Below are 25927 nucleotides of genomic sequence, written 5' to 3'. Positions count from 1 at the left end.
CCTGGTGATGTCCGTGTTCGTACAGCTCAGTACAGTGGGTCGTCTTCATCACAAGGGCGCATTGCTGAATCCTGTTCAATGTGCTGTGCAACAGCATTCCCAGGCTCCAGCCTGCCTGTTGTGTGGGGTGACTGTGTCTCAGGTGCAGGGTGGTGCATTTGCTTTGGTTAAAGTTAATGAGATTTCTGGCCGCCCACTTCTCTGGTTTGTTGAGGACCCTCAGAATAGCATTCCCAGTTCTCTTGCGCATTGACTGCTTCCCCTTCCCGTGGTTTCCCCTTCCCCTCCAAATTAGTGTTGTTGGAAACTTGCTGAGAGTGGACTTCTGCATCATAAAGTTGATTAATCAAGTAGTTAATCAACTCTAGCCCCTGAAGAGCACTTCTAATAACTTGTTACCAGTTAGATTTTTGTGTTGCTGATGACCACTCTGAGCTTGGCATGCCAGTCCACTTTCCACTCATCTTGCGGTCCAAATATTTACTCCGTATGTCACTGATTTGGGTACAAGGACATTTCTGGCATGTTTCTGTCTAAACTCCTGCTGTGAATAATCTTTCAAAGCTAATTTTATAGGTGGGTCCTTTATAGAGTAAGCTGAGTTACTGTACATACCACACACAGTAGCTACTCTCACATGAGTGGTGGGAACTGGATTTCAAGACAAGTTATTGAAAGCTTTCATGTTTCATGTAAGTTTTCTTCACTTTTGAGTGAGAAGACAAAGCTCTAAGAGATCATTTATGCCCCAATCAGTGGGGTCTGAATGCAGAGCTGTGAATTTGGCTTCTAACTGATGAAATCCTTGACTAGAAAATAAATTTTCAAAGTAAGTTTGTGCGAATAAAGGTGGAAAGCCAAGTACTTAAGACTCTAGCCTTGCATTCATGAGCCACTGCTCCACTGTGACTTTATGCAGTTCCTACTGCATCACTCAAATACTGATTCTTGCACATGAAAACTCCCCTTCCATTGTTGTAATTCATACTGCATACATTTGGGAACCTTGGCCTTTGTTCAGTACTAAGTATGAAATTGGGCCTCCTTGGATAGCATGAAAAAAAATTACACTAACAATGGTAATGCTAGGCAGTTTTACCTTTTCAAGGAAATAAGCCTATCTTCCTGAAGTCATGTTTTCCAGTTGTGTCAAAAAAAAAATAAATAGACATTAAGGGGAAATTTTATTGTAAGGGAGGTGGGGAAATCAACCTAAAGCATTTCTAAAGCATGTGATGTCATAGGTACAGCTTTTCAGTACATGTCAAATACCACAAAAGTATGTGGATAGGTATTTGCTACTCAATAGTTATGTGTACATCAGGTCTACAATGATCAAAGCACAAGACCTTTTTCTATTCCAATGCTTTTCTTCAGACTTTTGGTATTTTGGCGGGTTTTTTCCCCCCAAAGATGCGTCATTCTCACTTTTGCTTGCCCTTGCTTTCCAAATCTAGATGTAGCAACTACTTTTAAGTGCATGATTATATAAACTGCAACTTTTGGAAAAAGTGAATGGCCGCTAGACATATTTAATGTAAGAGAGTGACTCTTGCTGTAGAGATTGACCATCATATTCCTGTTCATTTCTACCTACCTGTGAACTAAATTAAGTTCTCACACAAACTATAGGAAATACGGTCTGTAAAATACTGATCAAGCCATTCTGAGTTACCATCAGCAAATATGATGGAATACTGTCAGACCTTAATTGTGATGGAAAGCTGTCAGACAGATAAAAAGTTGGCTCATTCTCACCAAGGAGAGTTTATATTGACATGTTCTTGAACTTGACCAAAGTATTCTTGTTAGCATTTGATCCTAGTTAAAGGACTCATTTGAGTCGTCTATTTCAAAGGCTAAGTATTTAAAGCTATCATAAGGAAAAACATTTTGAAAAGAATGATATTGGAGAGAGAAAGAGTTTGCTATCATCTTGTTTGAGTTAAGCAGCCATGCACTGTAACCAGTACTTGCTGTTATGTGTACAAAAGCCTATGGTTCTAAAATAGTAGCTTCACCTTCTGTTTCAACAACAAAAAATAGGTCAGAAGTCAGGTCAAGTACTACTTCATTTCAGACTTGATCATGGATTTGAAGGGTTTAAATGTTACAAGCTAGGCTTCAGAGCCCAAACAGGTATGCTTAAACATGAGTACAGACAAAATTTTGTGGTGAATACTGTTAGCATGCTGTATTGCATTATGTCCAAAACAACCCATTCCCAAATGCCCAAATAAAAGTAAATGATTGTGCATTGCATGATGATACCGTTAGGTGTGCAACTTTGGTTCATGCAAAGTCTGATTTTTATGGACACACTGCTGACAGTACATATATTCCTGAAGATTCTGCATATATGAGCTTTTCAGCCGTGTTCTTTCCATAACACCAAATGGATACTATGGTCTGGCATACTGGTGGCAAAAACCAAGCCCATATCATTTTGGCCATTTAGTCCGTTTAACCAAGACATTTCACCAGCCAAAAAGCTTGAACCTCTCTTTGACTTTCTGTACTCTGGTAGAGGCCAGCGGCTTATCAATTTTTCTGTCCTCAAGTCCATTATATACAGGTATCTGTTATCGAACAGCAGAGCAAATATCTCTCCAAAGCCCAGCAAGGACACATTTGAGAAGTCAGGAGGTTTGATAACCCTGGAAGACAAGACAACACTGTTAGAAACTCTCATTACTATCCTTATGCGTCTAAAGAAAATGAATGTCTACTCATCATTCTGAAAGGATGCAGAAAGAACTGGATGCAAATTTTTGCAATTAAGCAACTGAACACTTAGCTGCAGTCACGCCTGTGGTTTCAGTTCTGGTTTTGTGCATTCAGGACAGACCATTCTTAACATAAGGTTAGGGTTTGAAAGGGATTCTGTACAGCACAAGGAAAAAAAAAAAAAGAGTCTCATTTCCACATACACAGAAAAAAGCAAATGTACTTGTGTTTTACAGTAAATTTCCATAGGGATATCCTCGATATCGTTAAACTGAGAGGTAAAACCATTTATTAGTATTTTGCCCACTCTTTTAAAAGCTGGAAGTAAAACGCAGAAAGGCCGTCTTGTGATAAGAAGAGTCATTCAAGACTGGTCCTTAACAGAATGCTGTTTTACTGATGCTTAGTATAAATTAAGCATTTTCATCTTGGGGGGAAAAATAGAAGTATTTGTTAGTTCCTCTACACCTTTAGGATATTTTTGCCTTAAGAAAGAAAACGGAACAGAAATTTGAAAAGAGCAAGTTTTCCACCACTGACTGAACATTTGATCATAGTATTTACATAAAGGACAGAACTGAGGCACAAAAATCTACAGAGATGATAATCTGTTCTCAGCAGTAAGAGAATACCTTTCTCTTTTGAAGGATGGGAGGGTAACCTAAGAGGTGAAATTACTGTTAGTCTTACTGATAAGAAGCAGCTCTTTCGGAGTAGATCTTCCAATGGTAGATACTCTATAAATACTTGGACCATTTCAATTAAGAGTCTGCTAACAGTTCTAAAATTCAGTTTTCACTTTAATGCCACCATTTCTATCAGATACAGCCTTGCTCTTTTTATGGAAACAGAATGCCATCCTGCTTGATCCCTTACTGCAGTCTGGTAGACTTCACTATCATTCCACAGCAATACTGAGAATGACGGATCAGTAGTAGTGCTATAAGGAAAAAGTGTCTTTTTAATTTCTTGTCCTATCAAAGGACCCCCAGAAATAGCCACCTGGTTCTCTGTAGAGCAGTCTCCATGGCAACATTAACTTCTAGTCACTAAAGTTTCACATTCACAACTACAGCACTGCAGTCTGATTTAAGTCTATATTGAAACACTTCAGATTGAAAATACGAAAGATGGCTGACTAGCCTGCAACCAGAAACCAAAACAGCAATCAAATGACTCGTATTAGGAGACGATAAATTAGAATTCAACCCAGCAAGTGTAAAGAAAGATGTTTACAGAATTTGTATCAAGATTCTTCTGGCCTACATCTAAAGTAAGTTATTAAAAATAGTATGTTCTTATTTATTTAAATGAGACTAAGTCTTAAGCTGAAAGATTTACCTGAGAATATCATAGCTGGCAAAGTCCCACTGGTATAATCCCAGTGCTGAACTGCACACTATGTATTTACCATCAAAGTGCAGTCTGGGCTGTAGGGAGATGCTGCGATCTTCAGAAACAGACAGTGTTTTTAAGCACTTGCAGTTTATTTCCCTTCCAATAGGCCAAATCTACAATTCAAACACAGTTAAGACCATAAAACATTCACATTATAAGCTGTCACACAAATAGAGCAAGCCTCACAGTCTCTCTTTAAGCATCGGGTAAACGTATGCATGTTTTTTCAGAAGTATTTATCTCCTTTAGATAGGAACGTAAACGTATGCATGTTTTTTCAGAAGTATTTATCTCCTTTAGATAGGAACATAATTTCTGTAAGTGACTTGTCTGACAGTATTGTTGCAGTTAAGTGTTGTTTCTAGCCTAAAAAATCCCAGTGAAAATGGGTGTTCTGAAGAACTGCAAAAAAATCAACCATCCAATTGGACAGAAATGTAACACTGTTTTGGTTATGAAGCACTTCCACAGGCACAGACTATTTAGAGCACTCTCCAACTCAAAAGTCCCCAACAGTAATGGTACTTGCAGTTAAGTGCTTCCCTGTCAAGTTAGCACATTAGGCATGCACTGAAAGCACTTACTATTTGCATTACCATTCATGTAGAGCTATAATTTAAATTTAAACATGAAGGACAGCATTGAAAAGTTGGCTTCCAAAAAGCTGCATGTCTTGTACACAACTTTACAAGCAGGGAATATGGGAGGAAAAAAAAAATCATATAATATGTAAACTTGAGCAAAGCACTCAAGCATTTTACTTCCCTGGGTATCAAAATGATGTATGCATGTTATATGGTACATACCTTGATTTCATACTTATCTGCACTAAGAAGAATGTAATCCCCAGGACTATGCATAAGAGATTTCACTTTGCACTTCTGCAAAACTACCTGTAATTGAAGGATGTAATGATTTATGTCGATGCTATTAAATAACTTTCATTTGAATTTTTCACTTCATTGACAGTCTGCTTACTGTACGTTTGTATAAAGGCAATTCAAATACTACTAGCAACTGAAGGGAAAATACACTTTTCTTGTTCCTACTAGTGACAATGTACTGCATTAATAAGTGAACATACATACTTCACCTCTAGAGTCACCTCCCCACCTTCCAAGTTCTGAAATACTCAGAAAAAAATACTGTTTCTTGACTTAGAACACTTTTCATGCTCGTATTTTGGTTATCAAGATCATTAGCTTTAGAATTAAGAATTTTCTACATAATTTTTTAGGTAGCTTTCTTTCAGTAACATTGTTTTTATTCAGTCTTTGAATCAAACACTGATTCCTAATACTATTCCAGCTGCTTTGGAATAGAAATATCTTCGGTGGTCTGAAAGGTTTGATTACAGCTTAAGTGTTTTTTCTGCTGAAATGTTATTTTGCGGTATTTCCTGATGTTCTTCAGATTCCACAACTAGGTGCAGGGTTAGGATTAGGAAACAGAACATGTCACAAACTTATTGCAAGTAAGTGTTTTGCAAGATTTATTAAAAAACAGTATTCCCACCTTAGTGACCCATTCTGTGTGTCCAGTAAGGGTATTCAGGCACGTTCCTGTTGATAAGGCCCATACTTTCACAGTGAAGTCTGCAGAGCCACTGACCAGAATATCAAGTTCATCATTGTAATCCACACTAAAAACTACAAGCAAAGAGTGCACTAAATAAGGAATACCAGTTTCTATGTATACGTTTTTCTGTGAGACACTAACTAGTAGCCTCTAAATTTATATGCTACTACAGCTTTAACTGTTGTTCTTTAACTATATGTGTGAATTGTTGCTCTGGATTCCTAAGCTCACATCGTTGCAAAATTACTGATTCTTGTTCAAATTAAGAACAGGTACATCAATGGTTCCTTTATGGCTGGATTATCACAAAGCAAAACTTAAATTGGTTCCTATTTTAAGAGTTCTAGTAAGTCAATTCCAGCAGGAATAGTACATTTGATATATCTCATTACTCACAGGGGAACAGACCTACAGCTGAGTTGAGAATATTTTGCAGCAGAGGACAAAGAAGCTAATTATGAGGGAAATGCAAATACAGCTTCTCAGGCCCTATAAGCCTGTCTCCAGTCTGGGGATATAAAGAACTGCTGTTGCCATGTGCTCCCTGACACCTACGGTTTGCATCTTTTTGGTAGACTCTAAAGTACTGAAAAAACATGGCATTTAGTAGTATTTCCATGCAACTGCAAAACACTACATGGCTAAGCTTTGGCATTATTCAAGGGCAGACAGGTCTACAACTGTTCTGACTGCTTCCCCCAGCCCCCCCTGCAAAACCTGGGACAGAGCCTAAAAAAACTGAAAAAAGCTACTGTGCAAAGAGCTAACTTAAATTATAATTTGTTTAACGATGATGTATGTTACTTGACTGGCAAACTTACAAATTGAAAAGTTCAACATACCTGCACCAGTATGTCCTCTAAAATGCTGTGTCTTTGCCCCAGAGCTCCATTCCCAACAGGCTACTGTGTTATCAAAAGATCCTGTTACAAGCTTTTGTTCATCAAACTTCACTGCAGCACAAGTGTGTGTCTGGATACCATATATGCACTGACCTGTGCTTACATCCCACAGTTTTGCAGACAAGTCATCTGATCCTAGAATATAAAAGAACAGAGTAATTGGAAGCAAAGAGTAAATATTTCCCAATCCTATGCTCGTCTTCCATATTTGTCTTAAATACAGTATTTTCATGGAATCACAGAATGGTTATGGTTGGAAGGGACCTCTGGAGGCCAACTCTTCCAACCCCCTAGTCAAGTGGGGCCACCTAGAGCCGATTGCCCAGGACCACAACCAGAAGGCTTTTGAGTATGTCCAAGGATGGACCCTCCACAATCTCCCTGGGCAACCTGTGCTCACTCTCTCTCACAGTAAAGTGTTTTAGAGGCAACCTCCTGTGTTTCAGTTTGTGTCAACTGTCTCTTGTCCCATCACTGGGCCGCACTGAAAAGAGCCTGGCTCCATCTTCTTGGCAACCTCACTTCAGGTATTTACGTACATTGATAAGATCCTCCCTGAACCCTCTCTTCTTTAGGATAGTAAGTCCCAGCTCTCTCAGCCTTTCTTCTTGAGACATGCTCCAGTCCCTTCATCATTTTCATGGCCCTTCGATGGACTCTCCAGTGTCCACATGTCTCTCTTGTACTGAGGAGCCCACAACTGAACACAGTACTGCAGGTGGAGCGCCACCAATGCTGAGCGGAGGGGCAGGATCACCTCCCTCAACTTACTAGCAACATTCCTCCTAAAGCAGCCCAGGATAGTGTTAGCCTTCTTTGCAGCAAGGACATATTGATGGCTCATGTTTGACTTGGTGGTCACCAGGACCCCTGGGTACTCCTCTGCCAAGCTGCTTTCCAGCAGGTTGGCCCCCAGCATATACTGGTGTCATGGACTTGTTCCTCCTCAGGTGCAGGGCTTTGCATTTCCCCTTGTTGAGTTTTTTCCTCATTAAATATTACTTCCAAGCTGCTTGAATGGGGGAATAAGCCCTAGTTTTAGGCCTCAGCACTACAGCAAAGACTCCTGTTTTCATGTTAATTAAGGTACTAGATGTCTGGCCTTCCAGTTTCCTCATACCCTTTTAGCACCTTCCATAGATTCCAGCACTGCCTCTCATTGACAGTATCTACTGAAAGAGATGCACGGAAGTTTTACATGATTTACATGAGTTTTAAATGCTTAGGTTTGCAAAGCCAATGACTGCAATGCAAGATTTAGTTTGTTTCAGGTAGGAAAGGAGCCCACCAAATCTCAAAAGACAGCAGATGAATACCAGACCCTATCACCTGCCAGGTTCCTTTCTCTCTCTAAAGTTCCTCTTTTTCTTTTTTTTTTTTTTCTTTTTTTTTTTTTTGTTTTGTTTGTTTTTTGTTGTTGTTAAGTCATAACAGTAAGTCCAGACAGCTGGCTTTTGAGAGCAGAATAAAACCCTAGACCCTTACACCTGTGGTTTCAGCACAAGTGTGCCACTTTCTAAAAAGTTTTGGCAAGGGTGTTTCCTGTGTATTTACATTCCCTGCTGAGTAGGGAAGTGAAAGACTGGCTACAGTCTAGTTGTTGGTTTCTAGTAATCATCTTAATGTACCAACAAATGTGGGAGTACTTAACCAGTACTCCCAACTTATTCTATAGCTGTGTTATCTCAAGTGATTGGGAAATCCTCGGAATATGCTCTGACAGCAGTTTGTAACTTTATTATTATTCTTTCATACTTAATGTTTCATACTTGTTCTGGCTGTATTTTTAAGTTCAAACTGAAATCTTGAAGTCTGCAGTCTTCAGGGAGGAAGCTGAAATTATCATTACAAGTCAGACTAGTTGCAAGGTTAAATCTAGTTTATAGGTCTTCATACAAGCTATTAGGTTAAGAACTGAAAGTGCTTACAGACTATCAGAGAAATGGTCTTGTTTCAAGAAAGACAACAAACTTTTCCTGCCACACCTTGGGAGACTGCAGTGATCATACAGCTCAATGTCCCTTTAATTAGAAGTTATTGTCTAAAAAGTAACATACCTGTACTTTTCAAATGGGCTTACTAATCTGAAGCATGATACCTGCTGTTATTGTTTTATTAACCAACAAAGAAACTGGTCTCCTTGTTTTCCTATTAAAGTGAGTAATGACTTTATTGGTGTGCCAGGTGTTTCAGAAATTGAAAAAGAAGTAATTTTAAATCATCTTAAACTGTGCTACACTATGGAAATAATCTATCTGGTAAAGGAAAAGCAAATTGTCATTAATCAGGGGGTGGGGGTGGGGAGAAAGCAAAGAATTGTAAGACTTTCAAGTTTTCTGTCCTTCCTACCTGTGCACAGAAGTCCATCTTTATAGTAAAGTGCATATACTCTGGCACTGTGTCCAATTAAAGAGGATGTCTCAAAGGCTTCGTGGTCCTTCAGTTGCTTCATCCTTAAAATAGCCTTTAGGTAAACCTTCTTCCAATGTAGAGGATCCTGAACAGAGTCATCTATTTGCCAACCCAAATTCTTACATGCAGTCTGCCACACCTCTGTACAGGCACTTATAACCTTATTCCACTGCTTAGAGACGAGGCAACATGTGAGTAAGGTCTGAGGATCAAGCCATTTTAACAGATAAAAACTAAGTTCCAATGGAAGAAGTTTGAGGAAGTCCCTCTTGAGGAGGATCTCTAGATTATTTGAGAGGTGCCTGAGCTGGACTGCTCCACTCAAGCTAATTAGGTGATCCAGAGTTTCATTTTTCTGCAAGTCCGTCAGAGAAAGAAATGTAATAGAAATGTTATCAAGCCATGCTTCAAAGTCCTTTTTCTCCATAAGGTTATGGAAAAATTTACCTGTGATACATCAAAATACTGTATTAGTTCCGTTCAGAAAATAAGGTAAGCATCACATCTTTATTACTGGTACATCAGTATTCCAAATGGCATGTTAACACATAGACTGAAGTGACCAAATGCACTTTAAAATATTAATTAGGTTAGGACTAAATTTGCATGCACTTCGAACTATCATTTGTCCCCCATCAGACTTAGAAGTGAATTTATGGAGCTACTGCATGTTAGCATTCCTTATGAATGTTAACATCTTTCTTGTTCTAGGTTAACACTTCAAAATTCTGAATCCAAAAAGCTAAGGGTTAGTTTAAGTTTTAAACCTATTACAGCAAATGAACACTGTCTTACAGTTTACTCATGGATTATACTGATAAAGGGAAGACATCAAAGCATATAAGCAGACTGATAAGCTAGTTACTGACAGAACTTAATTCATATCTTTGTCCTGAACTATTTTAGACACAACACAGGTAACTATTTTATTTTTTTTTAAAGATAGAGATGTCTGAAAAATTGTGTTGAAGGGTGTGTTAACCATCCTTCTATTTGGCTCACGTGAAGACTGTAGATCGTGCTGGTCTAGTATCAGTTTTGACACATTTGCACTGTTTTGACCTAAATAGATATTTTTTTTTTTAATTCCTGGGGTTTTTCCCCCTACTTTCTCAGTTTATTTCCAGGTAAAAGAATTAACTGTGAAACTGAAGGTTTGAAACTACTACCCGAACTGTACGATCTGTATGCATTTATACTATCCTGTGGCATCTCCAGTCCCTACAATAAGCTTGGACAAATGATTAGCAAGATAAACATTGGGCAAACAGTTAAAAAGCCGTAACTGTTTATTTTTCTCTGGAAGATCACATTCCATTCATTAGACAACTGGCTGAATTTAATTCATAGAAACTCCCAAACCCAAAGAATTGAGGAATCTGAGTGGGAGTCAATAACACGTTTATTTCTACGCAGGCATTTTACCTTCATAGAGTAAGATCTTAGAAGGCACCTCTTAACGTGGCACAGCAGCACCCAAACAGTACAGTTTTGACTACCGAGGCTGCACATGGTGTGCGATTGTTGATGAAAACACAAGGTACTGGGTGTCAAACACAGAGAAGCAGCTGCTCCTATCAAGTCACAGGTTTGCACAGTAACTTCTGCTGCTGACAGCACTCACCCGCTCTCCTCAGCACATTCGGCCGACAATGTATTTGCCGTTCTAACAGGCTTTAGCGCGTTCTCTTGAAAACAAAAACCTGACAGGCTCCCCATGGGTAAGAAACAGGCGAGCCCCAAGGCTTTTGTTGTGTTCAGCACACGATGCTGACACGGGAACCAAGGGCTGCTGCGGGGCCCGGGCCCGAGCGGCCGGTGCCCCGCGCTACCCAGCACCCGGCGCGCCGCCCGCCGCCGCCGCCGGCCCCCCCCGCGCTGCCGCCCCCCCCGCTCGGGGCATGGCGGGACCGGAGACTTTCGGCGCTGCCCACAGCCTCCGCCGCCGCCCGCCTGACCCCCGCTCACCTCAGGTAGCGGCCAGGCGCGGAGCGACCCCCGGCAGGCAGCCGCCACGGCTCGCGCGGCCCCCCCGAGCCCAGCACGGGCCGGGGCTTCCCCGCGGCCATCACTCCCGCAGCAGGACGGGCTCCCGGCGCTTTCGCGGCCCGCACCACAGCCCGCGGCGGGAGGCGGCCCTCGGGCGGGACGGAGGGCCTCAGCCACGCCCGGCGCGGGAGGGGCGGGGCGAGCCCCGCGCCGCGGCCCCTGCGCCGGGCGAACCGGCCGGCTCCCGGAGGGACGGCGCTTCCCAGCACCCGCGGCGGCCCGCAGCCAGGCGGCTTCCGGCTCAGCCCCTGACGTCATCAAGCCCCGCTGCCTCGCTCGGGCCGTTTCCGTCCGGGCTGGAGCCTGGCGGCGCCGCGGTGGAGGCCCTGCCCCTGCCCCTGCCCCTGCCCGGTGGCGCGACCCGCCCCCGCGGCCGACTCCCACGGCCCGCACAGCCTGGACGGGAGCCGCGGCCGGGCCTGCGGCTCATAGCGGCTGCCCGCGGGGCAGTGGCCGGCGCCGGCCGCGCTGCGGCGCTCCCCGCGGCTGGGCATGGCTGCGGAGGAGTCTCGCTGCCTGCTGGGTTCCCCGAGCCCGGACCCTTACCCGAGGTGAGGGCAGGCGCCGGGCTCCGGCGGGCTCAGGGGCTGTGCCGGCCTCGCCGGAGTTCGGGCGGGCCCTGGCGAGCTGAGAGCCGAGGCCTTTGCCAGGCCCGCCCGGGCGCTGCTGGCCCCACCGAGGGGCCGGAGCCGGGCGGGAGGCGGGGGCGGTCCGAGCCTTTCGGCCTTTCTGTGCCCCAGGGTGCGGAACGAGAAGCTGTACCTCGCCACGTTCGCTGCTGTCCTGGGACCGCTTAGCTTTGGCTTCGTGCTAGGCTATAGCTCACCTGTTATTCCAGTGCTGAGGGAAATCAGCGATCCTAAATTAAGACTGCACGGCGATCAAGCCTCGTGGTTTGGGGTAAGTCTCTGTATGATACGCTATGTGATTCCATTTGAAAGCATAGGTCAGGAAGATGCTGCTTACGTGATGGGGTCTTACTCCTCTTAAGAATGAGCATACATGCAGATCTTATTTATTAAATAAATTATTTTTCTAAACTCAGTGATTGATTCAAGTTTTTCTTGAGTAACAGTGCAGTTATGCTCTGATCACTCTTAGATATGTGAAGAAATGCCCCTGTTACTTGAACTTATTTTTTGGTGCTAAAATGTCGTCTTCGTGTTTCTCAGTTGTACCTGTTAAGGGACCACAGAAAATGAACTTTATTATGAAGCAGTGCAGTCTGTCAACATGGGGAATATTTGTTTTTTTGGATACAGGCTGAATTTAAGGTTAGTCAAGATAACATTCTTCAGGGCTGTAGAATAGCTTGAAAGTCCTGTTTGTGAATGGACAGCTTTTTAGACAGATTAAGAAACAATTACTGCTGCACTTCTTTTTTTTTTCCTTTGCTGAAAGAGCTTTATATGTAATATGAAAATTCTTGATGTTCAGTTGTGGTGAGTAGTGCTTCCTGAGTATGTTCTTGATTGTGTTTGATTTCAAAACACCTGCATGCTCTTGCACGTTCTTTTAGAAGCTGCTATTCAAGACTTAAAAGAAATTGCTGTTACTTATTTTCATATTTGTAAAAAAATTTTTCTTGTTTTTTGAAGTCAGTAGTAACATTGGGAGCTGCTGCCGGAGGAATACTGGGAGGCTATCTTATTGATAAAGTTGGGAGAAAGCTGAGTCTAATGCTGTGCTCAATACCATATGTTTTTGGATACGTAGTTATTATATCTGCTCAGAATGTTTGGATGCTTTATTTTGGACGAATGCTGACAGGCTTAGCCAGTGGAATTACTTCACTTGTCGTTCCGGTAAGTAAGATGTTTTTCTCGGTGTGTGTGCATGTATGGTTGCTATTTTGTTTGTGGTTGTGTTTTGGTTTGGGTTTGGGTTTTTTTCCATAGCAGTATTATAGGTGGCTTGAGTGAAGTAACTGAATAACTTGTTATACCAAGTACAGCCAAGGCAGTTTGTGGATTTAGAAGAAACTGAATTTTATAGAGTCAAGTTTTGCTTGTTTTTAATAATGAAGAAAATATAAATAAAATAATTTTTGTTTTTTCTAATGGCACTTCTGTGCTATGCATTCCCAATACAGTGATGTGGTCTTTAAGATTATTAGTCTTTTATTTGATTGCTTCTGTTTTATGTTCTACTGTAGTCATATTTAACTCTTCAGATTCCTCATACATAGCATACCAAGTTTTTGTAGCTCTAAATCATTTTTGAAATAAGGATTATTTATTTTCCTTCCAGAAAAAGTAAGAACTATGACTTCAGAAATCTATATATAAATATGAGGGATTTCTTTTTTGCAATGTATACAGCTAAACTGTAGATGTTGACTTGGGGTCATGATGTTAAATAGTTGAAAAGTTTAAGTTGGTCCTGAATATTGGATGTGGTGTGATGCTGTTCATATAGTCTGTGTTAAGATGAGCTGTCAATTTTGAATTTAATGGAGAATGAAGTAGTTTCACTGTTTACATTTAAAACTTCCATTGCAAAAAACTTTTATATGTGGCTTGGGCTACGTGTTTATGCAAAGACTGTTTCAAGCTGTGGACTGCTTTGTGATAATGTGTTTCTTGTTGAATATGGCTAACAAAAGCAGCTCTTACTAATGCAGGTTTATTCACCTTTGGGATTCTGATACTGCATCAACATTCTTCTGGCTTAGGTCCTCCCTTTTTCTCAGTGTTTTTCATAATGCCAGTATACATTTCTGAGATAATGCTTTTCTATTCATTCCATTTTATTGAGGCTTTTTTTAAGGAGGAGAGTTACTAGGAAATACATCTGTGTTTTTTCAGAAATTAATTACTTATCAAGTCCTTGGCCCAAATTAGATAAAAGTAATTATTAAATACTTTCTCCGTATGTTTCAGGTGTATATATCTGAAGTATCTCATCCTAAAGTCCGTGGTATGCTTGTCTCTTGTGTTCAGTTGATGGTGGTGACTGGCATACTGGGAGTCTACGTTGCAGGTATTGAGGTTAGGGCTCTAGGCTACAAAGAAGAATTGGTACGTGTAATGAAAAAACAACACTGAAGAATTGAAAGTGAATGTTAATTTGTCTGTACAACTAATTGATTTTCATAGTCCTCTTTCCTTCCTTTTTGTTACCCAGGAATAACACTAAATTGGCGCTGGCTGGCAGTGTTGTGTTCTTTTCCATCCTGCATAATGCTATTGTTAATGTCCTTCATGCCTGAAACACCGAGATTTCTGCTGAATCGGAACAAACGCTCAGAAGCCATAGCTTCTTTGCGCTTTCTGCGGGGACCACATGTGGACCATGAATGGGAATGTAGGCAGATTGAAGCTACTGTTCAGGAAGAGGTGATGAGAATCTGATTTACTCTTTAAAAAACTTTTTGTATGGAGATAATATCTGAAAGCATGTAGTGTAATTAAGAGAGTTTTATCAAAGCTTAGTTAATAGTCTTTTCTACAAATGGTGGTCCCAACCTTTTGGTGACGTTCTTTGAATGTTTTTTCTCTACCTTTCAGCTGCAGCTGCTGAATGGCACCATTGGCTGCCATCAGCATATATGAGCAGCAGTCAGGCTCATGTTCTTGTTAGAATCCTTTTTTTTGCTTTATTTAGGAATTTTGTAGGGTTGCTCAGCATCTTTAACACTAATTTCCTATTGTTTGTGTTGTATGAATGCATTTTCTCCTGTGTCTCTAAAAGCATCGTCTAGCCTCTTGGGCGATGCATGCGTAAATAGGCAGGTCTAATCCTTGGAAGTTTGGTTTCTGCAAACCGCGGATTCATTCATGTTACCTTTCTCTACAAAGTACTTCAATTTCTGACTCTAGAAGGAAAAATGCTTTTCTGGAGTTCTCGGATACTTCAAATGTAAACATTGTTACTGCTAGAGACACATAGTTTTGCTAAAGCAGGGATGGGAAACTTAGTCTGAAGACATTGAAATGTTCTGAGGATATTCTTTGTTGTTACTGCTTTTGTTTTTTGATGCAAAAGATGAAATCTTTCACCAAATCATTTCATAATCTTTTTAACAGGGACTGAATTTCTCTGAATTTAAGAATCCCTCAATCTACAGGCCGCTTCTTATTGGTGTGGCTCTAATGTTCTTCCAGCAAGTAACAGGCATTAATGCAGTTATGTTTTATGCAGAAACTATCTTTGAAGATGCAGACTTCAAGGTAATCGGGGTGTGTTTCCAAACTGACAAATGTCTGTAATACTTTCAGCTTAGTCAGTCCTGTAAGTCTAAAACACATAACAAACTGACCTGATAATGATCCTGCCTATGTCATAAACATCAGGGTCTGGGGTTTAGTGTTTTGGGTTTTTTTGTTTGGGTTCTAGATACCCTCTTGACTGTGTTACTCTGGCATACCTGAATGTTCTGGGGTTTTTTTTGGGGGGGAAAGTATGTTGTGTTTTGTTGGTCTGAACTTAGATACTAATAGAAAATCTTACTGTAGTCATCTAAATTGGAGTTGCAAATGCAGTGAAACTCTAGGAAGAAGCTGTGGCTTATCTTAGTTTATTAAGAGACAGTATGTTATGTTAATTGTCAATGTCTTTTTTTCTTTTTTTTCCCCTCCTATTGTCTCCCCCCACCATTAATTCTATGGCATAGTTCATCTTCTTTCAGATTCAAGAAACAAATGCATTTGTAATGCTTGATAAGTGATCCTTTTATCAGCCTGAAAGAGTAAATTCTCCCTATTTACTTTTATTTCAGGACAGCAGAATGGCTTCTGTTATTGTGGGTTCCATACAAGTATGTTTCACTGCTGTGGCTGCACTTATCATAGATAAAACTGGACGAAAAGTGCTGCTTTATGTATCTGGTAAAACATGTTACTGAATTTTGTTCAGTATGAAAAATTACTATGTATAGTACCAGAAAATGTCTTAATTGCTGGGGTAATTAAGTATTGAAGTTTATGCATTTTTAAGTGGTTTGCTTTATAGTTGTCATTTGGTAGAACTATAGACTTAAACTTGTGAGAGGAAACTATCATATTACATGTACATTGTAGGTGGAACCCCTTGAAACTATTTGAAATAGTTATGTCATTGAGACAGTTCTTACTACTGTGGTAATTTTTTTTCTCAGTAAGATTCAATGTCATGATACGTTCTCATACCCAAGTTGTCACCAAATGGCTATTTCAAAGTAATTTCTCTGTGGCTGGTGCTACTTTCATGGTGCATTGTGTTGTTCAGTTATATAAAATAATTAAAATTTTTAACTTTACAAATACATGTGCTAAGTAAAACTAATTCTGTTTAATATCATTCTTGTGCTGACACTCAATAGTAATGATTGCTGTCAAGACTATACTGTTTGGCTAGTGTTTAGAATGCTTGTCTAGTACCTTTTACTCCTGTCAAGGCCAGTGTTTATTTCCAAGAATAGTCTTTTTAAGAAAAACTCTTTGAGGGCCAGCATATCTTGTATTTGGCAGACCAACTATGTTCAGTCTTTCAGAAGAATATCCAAGTGGCAACCAGTGACAACTTGCTTGTTGCTTACTTTTCAGGGATAATCATGGCTCTCAGTACTGCATTGTTTGGGCTTTACTTTAAAATGGTCCTTCCAAATCGAAACAACTCGTCAGATCCTGATGTATGGCTCACTCTAAAGTCAGCATCTCCAGGAACAGAAAGCAGCATATCCTGGCTTGCAGTAGTGAGCCTAGGGCTCTTTGTTGCTGGTAAGTGGAACAGGCTTCTAAGTAACGATTACACAAAACTCAAAACTTTCTAATGAATGTGACAATATTGTTCTATTTTGTCACATTACTGATGAATGGAACTGACTTAGGTTTTTTGACAGACCTTCTCGGTGCATAATGCAAAGTTGGGCTGAGCATTCACAACCCTGGTGATAGAGCTAGCAGCTTAGTTAAGCCAATTTCCTGGAAAATTAATCTATACCTCCTTGTACTAATGGTAAATAGTAATTGCTCAGGTTAAACTGCTTTACAGTCATTAATGGAGGAAAAAAAAAAAGGTCTTTGTTAGCGAAGCCACACTGAATTCTGTGACAGTACAAGGCAGCAGCAGTTGGAAACAAGGTCAGTTTTTCAGTTTACCACTTCAGAGACTTCAGGGCAAGAATTTCTGCTTGTGAAGCATATTATTGTAATTGATCTGAAAAACTAGCATTTATCATGTTGCCCTAAAATATCTTACTCTCTTTCCTTCTGCTAGAGGCACTGTCTTACTGGAATCAGCCAAGAAGCTAGAGGAAAAACTGCATTGTCCTTATCTGACTAACTTGGGCATCGTTCAGTCTTCCCTTTAATATGGATTTAATTTGCATTTATTCTCTTCTCCTTGTAATTGCAGGTTTTGCCCTTGGATGGGGTCCTGTTCCATGGCTGGTGATATCTGAAATCTTTCCACTTAAAGCTAGAGGCATATCCAGTGGTGCTTGTGTGTTAACAAACTGGGTTATGGCCTTCTTGGTAACCAAAGAATTTAATGATTTCATAGTAAGCATCATATATTACAATCTGGTTTCTTTTCATAGGGAAACTTATTAAAGATGCTTCTGAGTGAGCCCTGAGCCAGAGTCTTCTCTGGCAATACAGAACTATAGTTGTACTTTAGTGAGCTGTAATAATGCCTTTTTTGTTGTTTCCCCTCCCTCAGGGTTGCTTAACATCCTATGGCACCTTCTGGCTCTTCTCCGCCTTCTGCTGCCTCAATGTAACTTTTACAGCCTTTTATGTTCCCGAAACAAAAGGACAAACCCTGGAACAAATTGAGGCCTACTTCAGAAGACCGTAAGCCTAAGGCTTTTTATGTTGATACAGAATCTTCCTATCAATCATGAATTACAGTGCTGTAGTTGGAAGTATCTGTATCATATGACAGACATCTCAGTTACTAAACTTCCTATCAACTAATTTTAATTGTAAAATCTGAATTCTTTTTTTTAAGAAAACCATCTATGCAGATCTGCATACACTTCTGTGTACTCCCTGCAGTAAGATCTCAGTTGTGTAGGTCTTGGACATATTCTTTATTCTTTGATTCCCATCTTCTTTTCACCTGGTGCAGACTGACTGTAATGGCCAAGTAAGACTGTTAAATTTATTGGCCAGTATAATTTTTTTCTAAGATGTAAATTAAGATTTGGTTTTGAAAATAAATATATTGAGTTTCCTTGCTCTACTTTACCTTTCCCATGTGTATTCATGTTACAGTGAATAAATTAATTATGTAGCCTGGGTAATGTTGATTTCAGAATGCAGTACTTTACCTTTGTGCTGCTGCTACTGTTTCTGGGATGCCTGACCATGGAATAAGTGTTGGTCCCAACCGGAGATGAATGCTTGGCTTTCGTGAGTGTTAGTGTTGAGCTGGCATTATTTTTCCTACTGCAGTCAAGTTGGCTAGGAATGTATTTAAATCACAAAAGCTGTAGCTCTTAGGAAAATGTATTTTGGAATTCAGGAAGGAGCACTGCTTTCTCAAAAGGAATTACAAGGTCTTGGCAACAGCAAGAATACACTTTTAGCCAGAAAAGGAGAAAAAACATCTATTGTAGTATTAATTTAAGCAGTAATGATCTTCAACTGGAGCAGGTCTCTGAAAGTCTAAAAGATGCCTGGAAACACAAGCCAATGCTGGATTACAGTTCTTATCAAAGATGGGTAATGCTTAAGACACAAATAGCAATCTCACAGGTATGATACAGCACTTCTAACTGAATGACTTTTCTGAAACAAAATTTCTGGAGAACTCAGATGGAAACAGTAATCCAGAGCTGAGCTGTATGCGATATCATACTACATCCTGTCTTTTTAATTTCTTGTCTAGTGAGCCAAATTTGGAAAAGCTATTAGTTCTGCATGTGTGAAAGAAAGAAGTGAGGTCAAATTTATAGTTTATCACATATGAAGAAATAAATAGTCTGTTATTCCTTCACAAAAGTGTAAATGGCACTTAAAACAGTTCCAGCTGTGATAGGACTGTTTCTATTTGGATGTCACATCTAAAACACAAGCCATACACACTATCACGTGACATTAAAAACAATGGTAATACGTCAGCATTTAAGACAAGTGGTAGATAAGAGTTTCTGATCACAAACAGCAACGGTCCTAACAATATGCAATTATTAAATTACAAAGCAGTCTGCTAACATTCAAAGACTTAGTTAAAACTGACATTCCAGATTGATAACGCTTTTTGCATGAACCTTTAGAGACATAACATTTTCCATTCAACCAGATAAATACCTAATAGGACTATAAATAAATATGCAGAAAATAATTCTTAAATTTTCTCTTCAAATCCTGTGCTAATACCATGATTTCCAGTAGCAAACAGGAGTCAGTCAGTTGCAGATCAGCAACAAAGAAGCAGCTAGGCAGTATACAGGCTGGTGAAGTTGCTGTGCTCAACTAAGTAAGAGTATAAAAATACTTCCTAACCTGCATGCAAGTACAGATGTTTGCTGCATATTGTCACAGGCGCTTTCCCATATTGTTAATACTAGATTCTCAGGGTGTAATTTATTTCTCCACAAAATCAGGCTAAGCCTATCTGAGAAAATACCGCTTTAACAGATTGAGCAAGCACTCTGCATATGAACATGCATATGTGAAATAATGACAGTAGTATGGCAGTCATTTTCATACAAAGAATGCGAAAAAAATGATTCAGAAATACCTTATCACTTGCATTTGGGATTTTCCCATGTCCCCCTCCCTCCCCTTGTAAGATCACATAACTTTAAATTCCTGAATACGCTTAGGACTTCTAACCCCTTAAAACTTGTGGTAGAAATTACAGATACATACACATGTATATGTATATACATACATACGTATATATATACACATATGTGTGTGTGTGTATATATATATATATAAAAACACAAATCCAAACCCAAAGGATTAAATATCAAATGCAGACTGAGCCAGCAGCTCTGGGAAAGCTGCTGCATCTGCAAGCACAAGGTATAGACCCACACCTTTAGGAAAACATGGATGAGCTTGAATCTGTGGCTTAGTGGACTATACATAGAACAGCAGAAAGTAAATGTCAGGAGCAGCAACCTTGACCATATCTAACTGGGTATGTAATAGTGTTAAACTTCACAGGGGTGCTACCTGTCCCCTGCCTTATTAAGAGCTGTTGGTTATTCAATTGACTAGCCTAGCACTAAAAAAAAAAAAAAAAAATAAAAATAATTTGAATCTACCAATCAATTACAAGTACTTGCATATGTACAGAAATAGTTACATGAGGGCAGACAGCAAACCTGCTATTCATTCTGGGTGCCACTTGTATAGTGTACGCTATGCATCGAAAAAAAAATACAAAACCCCAACACCAAACAAAACCACCCCACAGCCTCTCTCCCTGCCCCCCACCCCAACCCCCAAGAAACCAAAGCAACCAAACAGAAAAAAGAAACCCCCACCCCAGCCCCAAACCCAGAAAGGATTGTAATCAGAACAGGTCCTACTTATTCCTTACAGAACAGGATGCTGAAGGTATCCGTACTTCCATTCAACCTAGAAGTCCAGAGCTCTCGCTACCATAAACAGCACCTAGCCTTTCAAATTGCATGCAAGTCTTTACCTCTCCTTAGAAGGAAGTGTTTTGTTACTTTCAAACATTTCTAAAATTTATGTGTACTGCATTGCCACTAGAAGAAAGATCTGGACTGTTAAGTCTGCAACAGTTTCTAAAGCCCAAACTGTAGACCTTGGGAAGGGCTCATCAAATCCTCAGCCTTAAGAGCTACATATTGCATGTGTGTGAAAGAATTAGCTTGTGTGTCTCTGGGCTCTCGAGTCCTAGTCACACTTGAAAGCTGTCCGGTTTATATGCATGCTGTAATGCAAATACAGGACAAAGATGGTACCTAACTCAAAATGTTGCATCTCCATTTTGAACGGACTCAAAATGCAACGATGTGGCACTGAACCACCTGACACTGATGCTGTTTTGAATGGAGGTGTGTGGGTTTGGGTACTGGACTAGATCATCTGCAGTGGTCCCTTCCAGCCTCAACTATTCTGTGATTCCATGCATCATTACCCACGTTGGTAAGGAGGCATAAGCACATTCTGAACTAACTGCCTGTACAGTCTAATGCTTCCACCGAAGTAAACAACATTCCTATAATTTAGTCAGACTTAAGGCACAGTGCTCAAGTGGTGATTCTACTATTAGCCGGAAGGGGTTGAGCATCACCTTCTCCAACAAATCCTGCATGCTGGGATAGTAAACATTTCTTGCAGGAACTTATCTATTACGAGTCCAGAATGGGCCTTCAGTTGAGCTTAGCTTGATAGCAAGTGTTCAGTTCGGTAACAATTCTTCCTTCACAGAAGGGATTTCTTCCATCCATCGGTAGCAAGATTTTTCAGTATTCCTCTCAATTAGAACAATGCCCACCTTAATCTTACATAGCTGCAGATACAAAGATTATCTTTTCTCTCATCCATGAGATGGTCAGCCAACACCAGGAATGCAGGCTGAAGGCAGCTTTAACATAAGATATGAAAGTAGGAAGCGTTATACTTAGGGTGAGCATGGCTACAGTTTGTGCCCAAGACTGCTTTCTAAGTTTTAATGAGTAGATGCATACACATGCTGGAAAAACAGAAGGGAAAAACCATGTCTTTAAAGCTGGAGAGCACGACAATATAGCTGTCCATCCCAGTAGCCTTCCAACAAGCCTTGTCATCGGACACTGGTCTGAAGTAGGGGAGCCGGCACAGATGTATTGCCTTTATCAATGATATGCAAGAGCTTATATATCAATACCACCAGATGGCTTTTGTTTTGACTTTAATTAGCAGCTGGAATGGTATGGGTCTAAGACAATATTTTGAGAGAAACAATGACTAGAAGCTAATTCAGAGGATGCCAACTCATCACACTGAAAGGCATATAACTCAGGGCAGTCTGATGAGACTGTTAAGAGCCCACTGAAACCGCATCCTTGTACGGTGGCTATTTGTCCAGTTGTGCCAGCAATTTCACATTATTGCATGATACTTTCTTTTGATACAATAGATATGATGAAGACCTTCACAGAATTTGGTTCTCGTGGCTTGTGTCAAAATTGGAACATTACTACCATGTTCTCTGCCTTCCACCTATACTCTGGGCTGCTGTCATGCAGTAAGTAGGTAGGAAGTTACATATACATGACCCTGAAGCCTCTGCTACCACTTCTAGGTGTCATATAAATCAAACTAACATTGCCTGATCCCTCCCAACTTCTCTTGCTAGGTCTAATATTATTCCTGCAAGACATGCAGATCAATTACAGAAGCAAAAACTCAAGAAGTGGCAGCCCTGTTAAGGCACTTACTGCATACATTAGGAATGAAGACAGGTAGTTTGAAGGGTTCAGATCTTTCTTGTCCTATATGAGTAATAGTCTATTAGGCCTGGTAGTTCCCTTTGTGACCTGTGTAGCAGCTTGCACCTGACCCTTTAAGTCAAGCTGTAGCATAAAATTCAGGTGGGAGGTGGTGGGTGGCTGTTGCTGGGCTTCCCCCTTCAAACTATACCAGTGCCTTGGTTCCAGATAAGTGCCATGAAGCTAGTCTGATAGTTTTGTCTAGCTTAAGCAATCAAATTTAATTTGTACTCCTTACAGTCCTTTTTGCTGTCTGTTACTGCTAGATGTCATCAATGCTGTGATAACAGGCATACCTTCAGAAGATGTCACACACACATGCAGACACACACATGTTCCCTTAATTTACAGCAATACTTTATAGCTGCTGCTGTGGTTCTGGTTAAAGAAAGTAACTCTTGCTTTATGGCCCCTCTTTCTATAATCATGTTTAGGTTATGACACAAATGCCACATCTATATGCATCCTAACTACCATCATAGGCTGTGGTCAAGCTTTCTGTCAAGTTTTCCTCGTTCTTCTCGATCCCCCTAGCGCCCCATCTGTAAGGCTTGTCTCTCGGGATACCTAAATATGTGTGTGTTCCAGTTCTTCAAAACAAGTTTTAAAATCTCCATATATGCTTCAACTGCTACTGAACTATGGTTTAGTCATGTTAAATCATGCTGGAGTACCATAGGTGAACATCTGCAATATATTTAAAATCTGATACCCTAACAGTGAAAAGCTAAGTTTTCAGTTACAATTGTATTTTAACTAAATCCCCAGTTTTGCAACACACTGGTACAGTCTTTGAAAACACCCACATAACAAATTAAATACCACACTGAGAAATCCATTTATGGAAAAAGGTGGTGCTTTTGCTTTCTAAAAATACCTAAGTGCAAGCAGTACTCCCTAAAATGGATTCGGTAAGTCCACAGAAGTGTTTACAAGTTTCAGGATAATAAGCACCACGTGATACTTTCAGATTGATTTTTTTTTTCCTAAACCTTAGCTGCCCAGATAAACAGGACAAGGTAAATTAACACAATCTCTGGAAATTACACTCAAAAGAATTACAAGCTCTTGCAAAGACTTGGAGCTGGCACTTCTTTTTAGATGCTTATTAAGGTTCACCCCTCACATCTATGGGGTGATAATAGCAAAAATACTAAAATAATAGTAGCCACTGGTTAATACTGCTTCTGCTCCTATAATAATTACTGTGAAAATACTGCTCCTTTCCTTGATCAGCCACTCCAGTTGAGAGGCAAAAATGATCCTTTCAGGTAAGGCCTTGCATATTTTCCTAGGTGGAGCAATTAAGCCATTATATACAATAAACAGCAAAAAATACTTTGCAAAAACAGTTTTACATTCAGACAGACTGAAGCAAAAGGCACACGTCTCCAGGTGGTCATGCTTGGACAGAAAGTGAAATCGTGACACATGAATACTATTACAAAATCAAATCAAGGATACAGAAGTAATTCTACATATAGAACAAGAAATAATTGCTAATAAAGCTAAAAATCTTCATATATAAAAAGCCTGGAAGCATTGCATTTTCATGAAAAAAAAACAAAAAACAACCAAACCAAAGCAAAAACCCCAAACAAAACAAAACCTTTTCAGAATACTGTTTTAAACTGATTTTTGGCATAGAGGTAAGGGTTAAAAAACACCGAAGCTTTACACATGAAACCCTGTCCTTTAACATAACAGAAGATCTAAGATGACTATTTAATCATAGAAAACTAGCTTCTTCGAAGTGAAATTTCAGTCCAGATCCTGTTAGAAAGATATCATCATCTGGAATAATGACTTACACTATTGGTGCAACAGCAGACAACAGCTAACGCTGATGCCTGCATAGGAATCTTTGTGTAGTCTGAAGAAAAAAACGGGCTGGCTCTTCTGCCTGTAATGGGAAAACCTGTAGGTGCACTAGAATAAGTTTTCCAGTAGATGGGGAAACACAGCTGTTTGTTTTGGTTTTTTACTTCCAATTCTTAAGGAATATTTTGAAAGTTTGCGTCTTCTACAAAAAGTCTCCTGCTCAAGGATTCTTAATGCCAAAACAGTTTTTAAGTTTCTCTAAAAAATGTGCACAGACAGGCCAGAACAAATAAGGCAGTATCTTATATCTTACCTGATCTTTATCAAACATCCTTGATTCTTCAGTGAACATACCACAGCTGCATCACTTCACAGACAGACTGCACTGTTTGGAAAGACCTTGCCTGCAAACCTTTTTTTGTTGAAGTTGTTTGGTTTGGTTTTTTAAAGACTGAAAAACCAAAAGGAGTGATTTATATTATAAAATTCTTCTTCCCCCACAAGACAAACTGTTGTAAAACAAATTCTGGTAGTAATAACAGCAGTTAACTTAGCTGAATGTCATACAGGTACTTCAAATTATAAGAAGCTCAGAACAAGTAATACTTTTTGTTTACTTCAGGTTCAGCCTAAATCTCTCATTGATTATCTACTGTTAGAATGCCACAAAAAGTAACGACCATTAATGGAGAAAAGAAAACATACCTATGTCAAAGATATAAGCATCACCAAATCAGGCTGAGCTAGCCAGAACAACATGGGTTCTATAAAGATTAATCACCAATAATACTTCCAACCACATTTTACCACTAAAAGCAGTGTTTGTAACATTCCCATAGAGCTCACAGAGTTGTAAGAAAACGTTAAGTAAGGAAGACAGGTTTTAAGACTGTCTTCACTTCAAGTCAATGTCATCTTCATCGTATAAAGAAATCAGCTGAAATGGATAGCTAGATGGTGAGCTCTCCTCCCTGTTTGGTAAAGTGTCGGGATCTGAACTAGTAGAAAGATGACGTCCTTCAGAGTAGCTTTCGAAAGAGCTTGATATTATCCTACAAAGAGGAAGACAAAAGTTACTAAAAAAATACACACATCAGGGCAAGTAGGTCAATAGCTATTTTCTAGGTTCAATCAAGTTATCCTAAAGACAGAGAGGGACCATTAAAACCGAGTTTCTCCCTGTTTTACTCTACTGAAAATCATCAAAAGGCAATGTTAATGAAGTCCTTCACCCAAATGATTTCTAGATAGTGAAATAAATCAAATATCATTTTACATTGCAACGGATATTTTGTTTGCTTTGTTAATCTCAGTCTACTGTATACTGGCACAAACACAGGTTATGAAAACAATGAAAATGAGAGAATGGCAGTGTGGTCAGCTAAGCAGAGCCAAGCAGACAAATGCTATGGTGTTTCTTCACAAAATGTATTATGGAAATAGCAACACAAGAGCATATGAAGAAAATAGCAAGTGAGCCTGCACAGTGCGAATCTAGTAGTCCAAATTGTAATGACAGGCTCAGCTGCAGCCAGTCCCCACAAAATCCCATTTAGCCTTGCTTTGCTCAGTAACATGCCTTTAGCAAAAAGTGTATTAGTTTCAGTACTTTCAATATTCTGATACTCTAAACAAATACATTAGCATGAAATTC

At 39.9% G+C, this 25927-nt stretch overlaps 3 protein-coding genes across 14 annotated transcripts in view; 1 reads left to right on the top strand and 2 right to left on the bottom strand.

Moving 5' to 3' along the window:
* Positions 1–1165: 1165 nt before the first annotated feature.
* FBXW2 (F-box and WD repeat domain containing 2) lies at positions 1166–11326 on the bottom strand. 2 transcript variants are annotated; one of them, XM_080401482.1, is made up of 7 exons: positions 10986–11326; positions 8955–9372; positions 6546–6740; positions 5641–5774; positions 4932–5018; positions 4069–4238; positions 1166–2657 (listed from the first exon to the last, which is right to left on the bottom strand). In XM_080401482.1, the coding sequence occupies exons 1-7, from the start codon at positions 11322–11324 to the stop codon at positions 2369–2371; spliced, it is 1632 nt and encodes a 543-aa protein (XP_080257608.1). In that variant the 5' UTR covers positions 11325–11326; the 3' UTR covers positions 1166–2368. The 2 variants fall into 2 exon arrangements, with proteins under 2 accessions (XP_080257608.1, XP_080257607.1); XM_080401481.1 differs by having other exon boundaries at positions 8955–9464; positions 10986–11123.
* Positions 11327–11476: 150 nt separating this feature from the next.
* Positions 11477–18233, top strand: SLC2A8 (solute carrier family 2 member 8). 2 transcript variants are annotated; one of them, XM_080401474.1, is made up of 10 exons: positions 11477–11617; positions 11807–11966; positions 12665–12871; positions 13949–14048; positions 14193–14404; positions 15095–15238; positions 15787–15895; positions 16592–16765; positions 17403–17548; positions 17709–18233. In XM_080401474.1, the coding sequence occupies exons 1-10, from the start codon at positions 11559–11561 to the stop codon at positions 17844–17846; spliced, it is 1449 nt and encodes a 482-aa protein (XP_080257600.1). In that variant the 5' UTR covers positions 11477–11558; the 3' UTR covers positions 17847–18233. The 2 variants fall into 2 exon arrangements, with proteins under 2 accessions (XP_080257600.1, XP_080257599.1); XM_080401473.1 differs by having other exon boundaries at positions 13949–14086; positions 14165–14404.
* A 352-nt stretch (positions 18234–18585) lies between these two features.
* GARNL3 (GTPase activating Rap/RanGAP domain like 3) overlaps positions 18586–25927 on the bottom strand; it is an 83268-nt gene continuing 75926 nt past the window's right edge. For all 10 annotated transcript variants that reach the window (XM_080401451.1, XM_080401454.1, XM_080401452.1 and 7 more), the window contains one exon: positions 18586–25325. In XM_080401451.1, the coding sequence (XP_080257577.1) occupies positions 25169–25325 (157 nt within the window). In that variant the 3' untranslated portion in view covers positions 18586–25168. The remainder of the gene's footprint in view (positions 25326–25927) is intronic.

This window comes from Falco punctatus, assembly GCF_963210335.1.
Source record: "Falco punctatus genome assembly, chromosome: 9".
Lineage (NCBI taxonomy): Eukaryota > Metazoa > Chordata > Aves > Falconiformes > Falconidae > Falco > Falco punctatus.
This window is presented reverse-complemented; position numbering and strand designations above follow the sequence as displayed.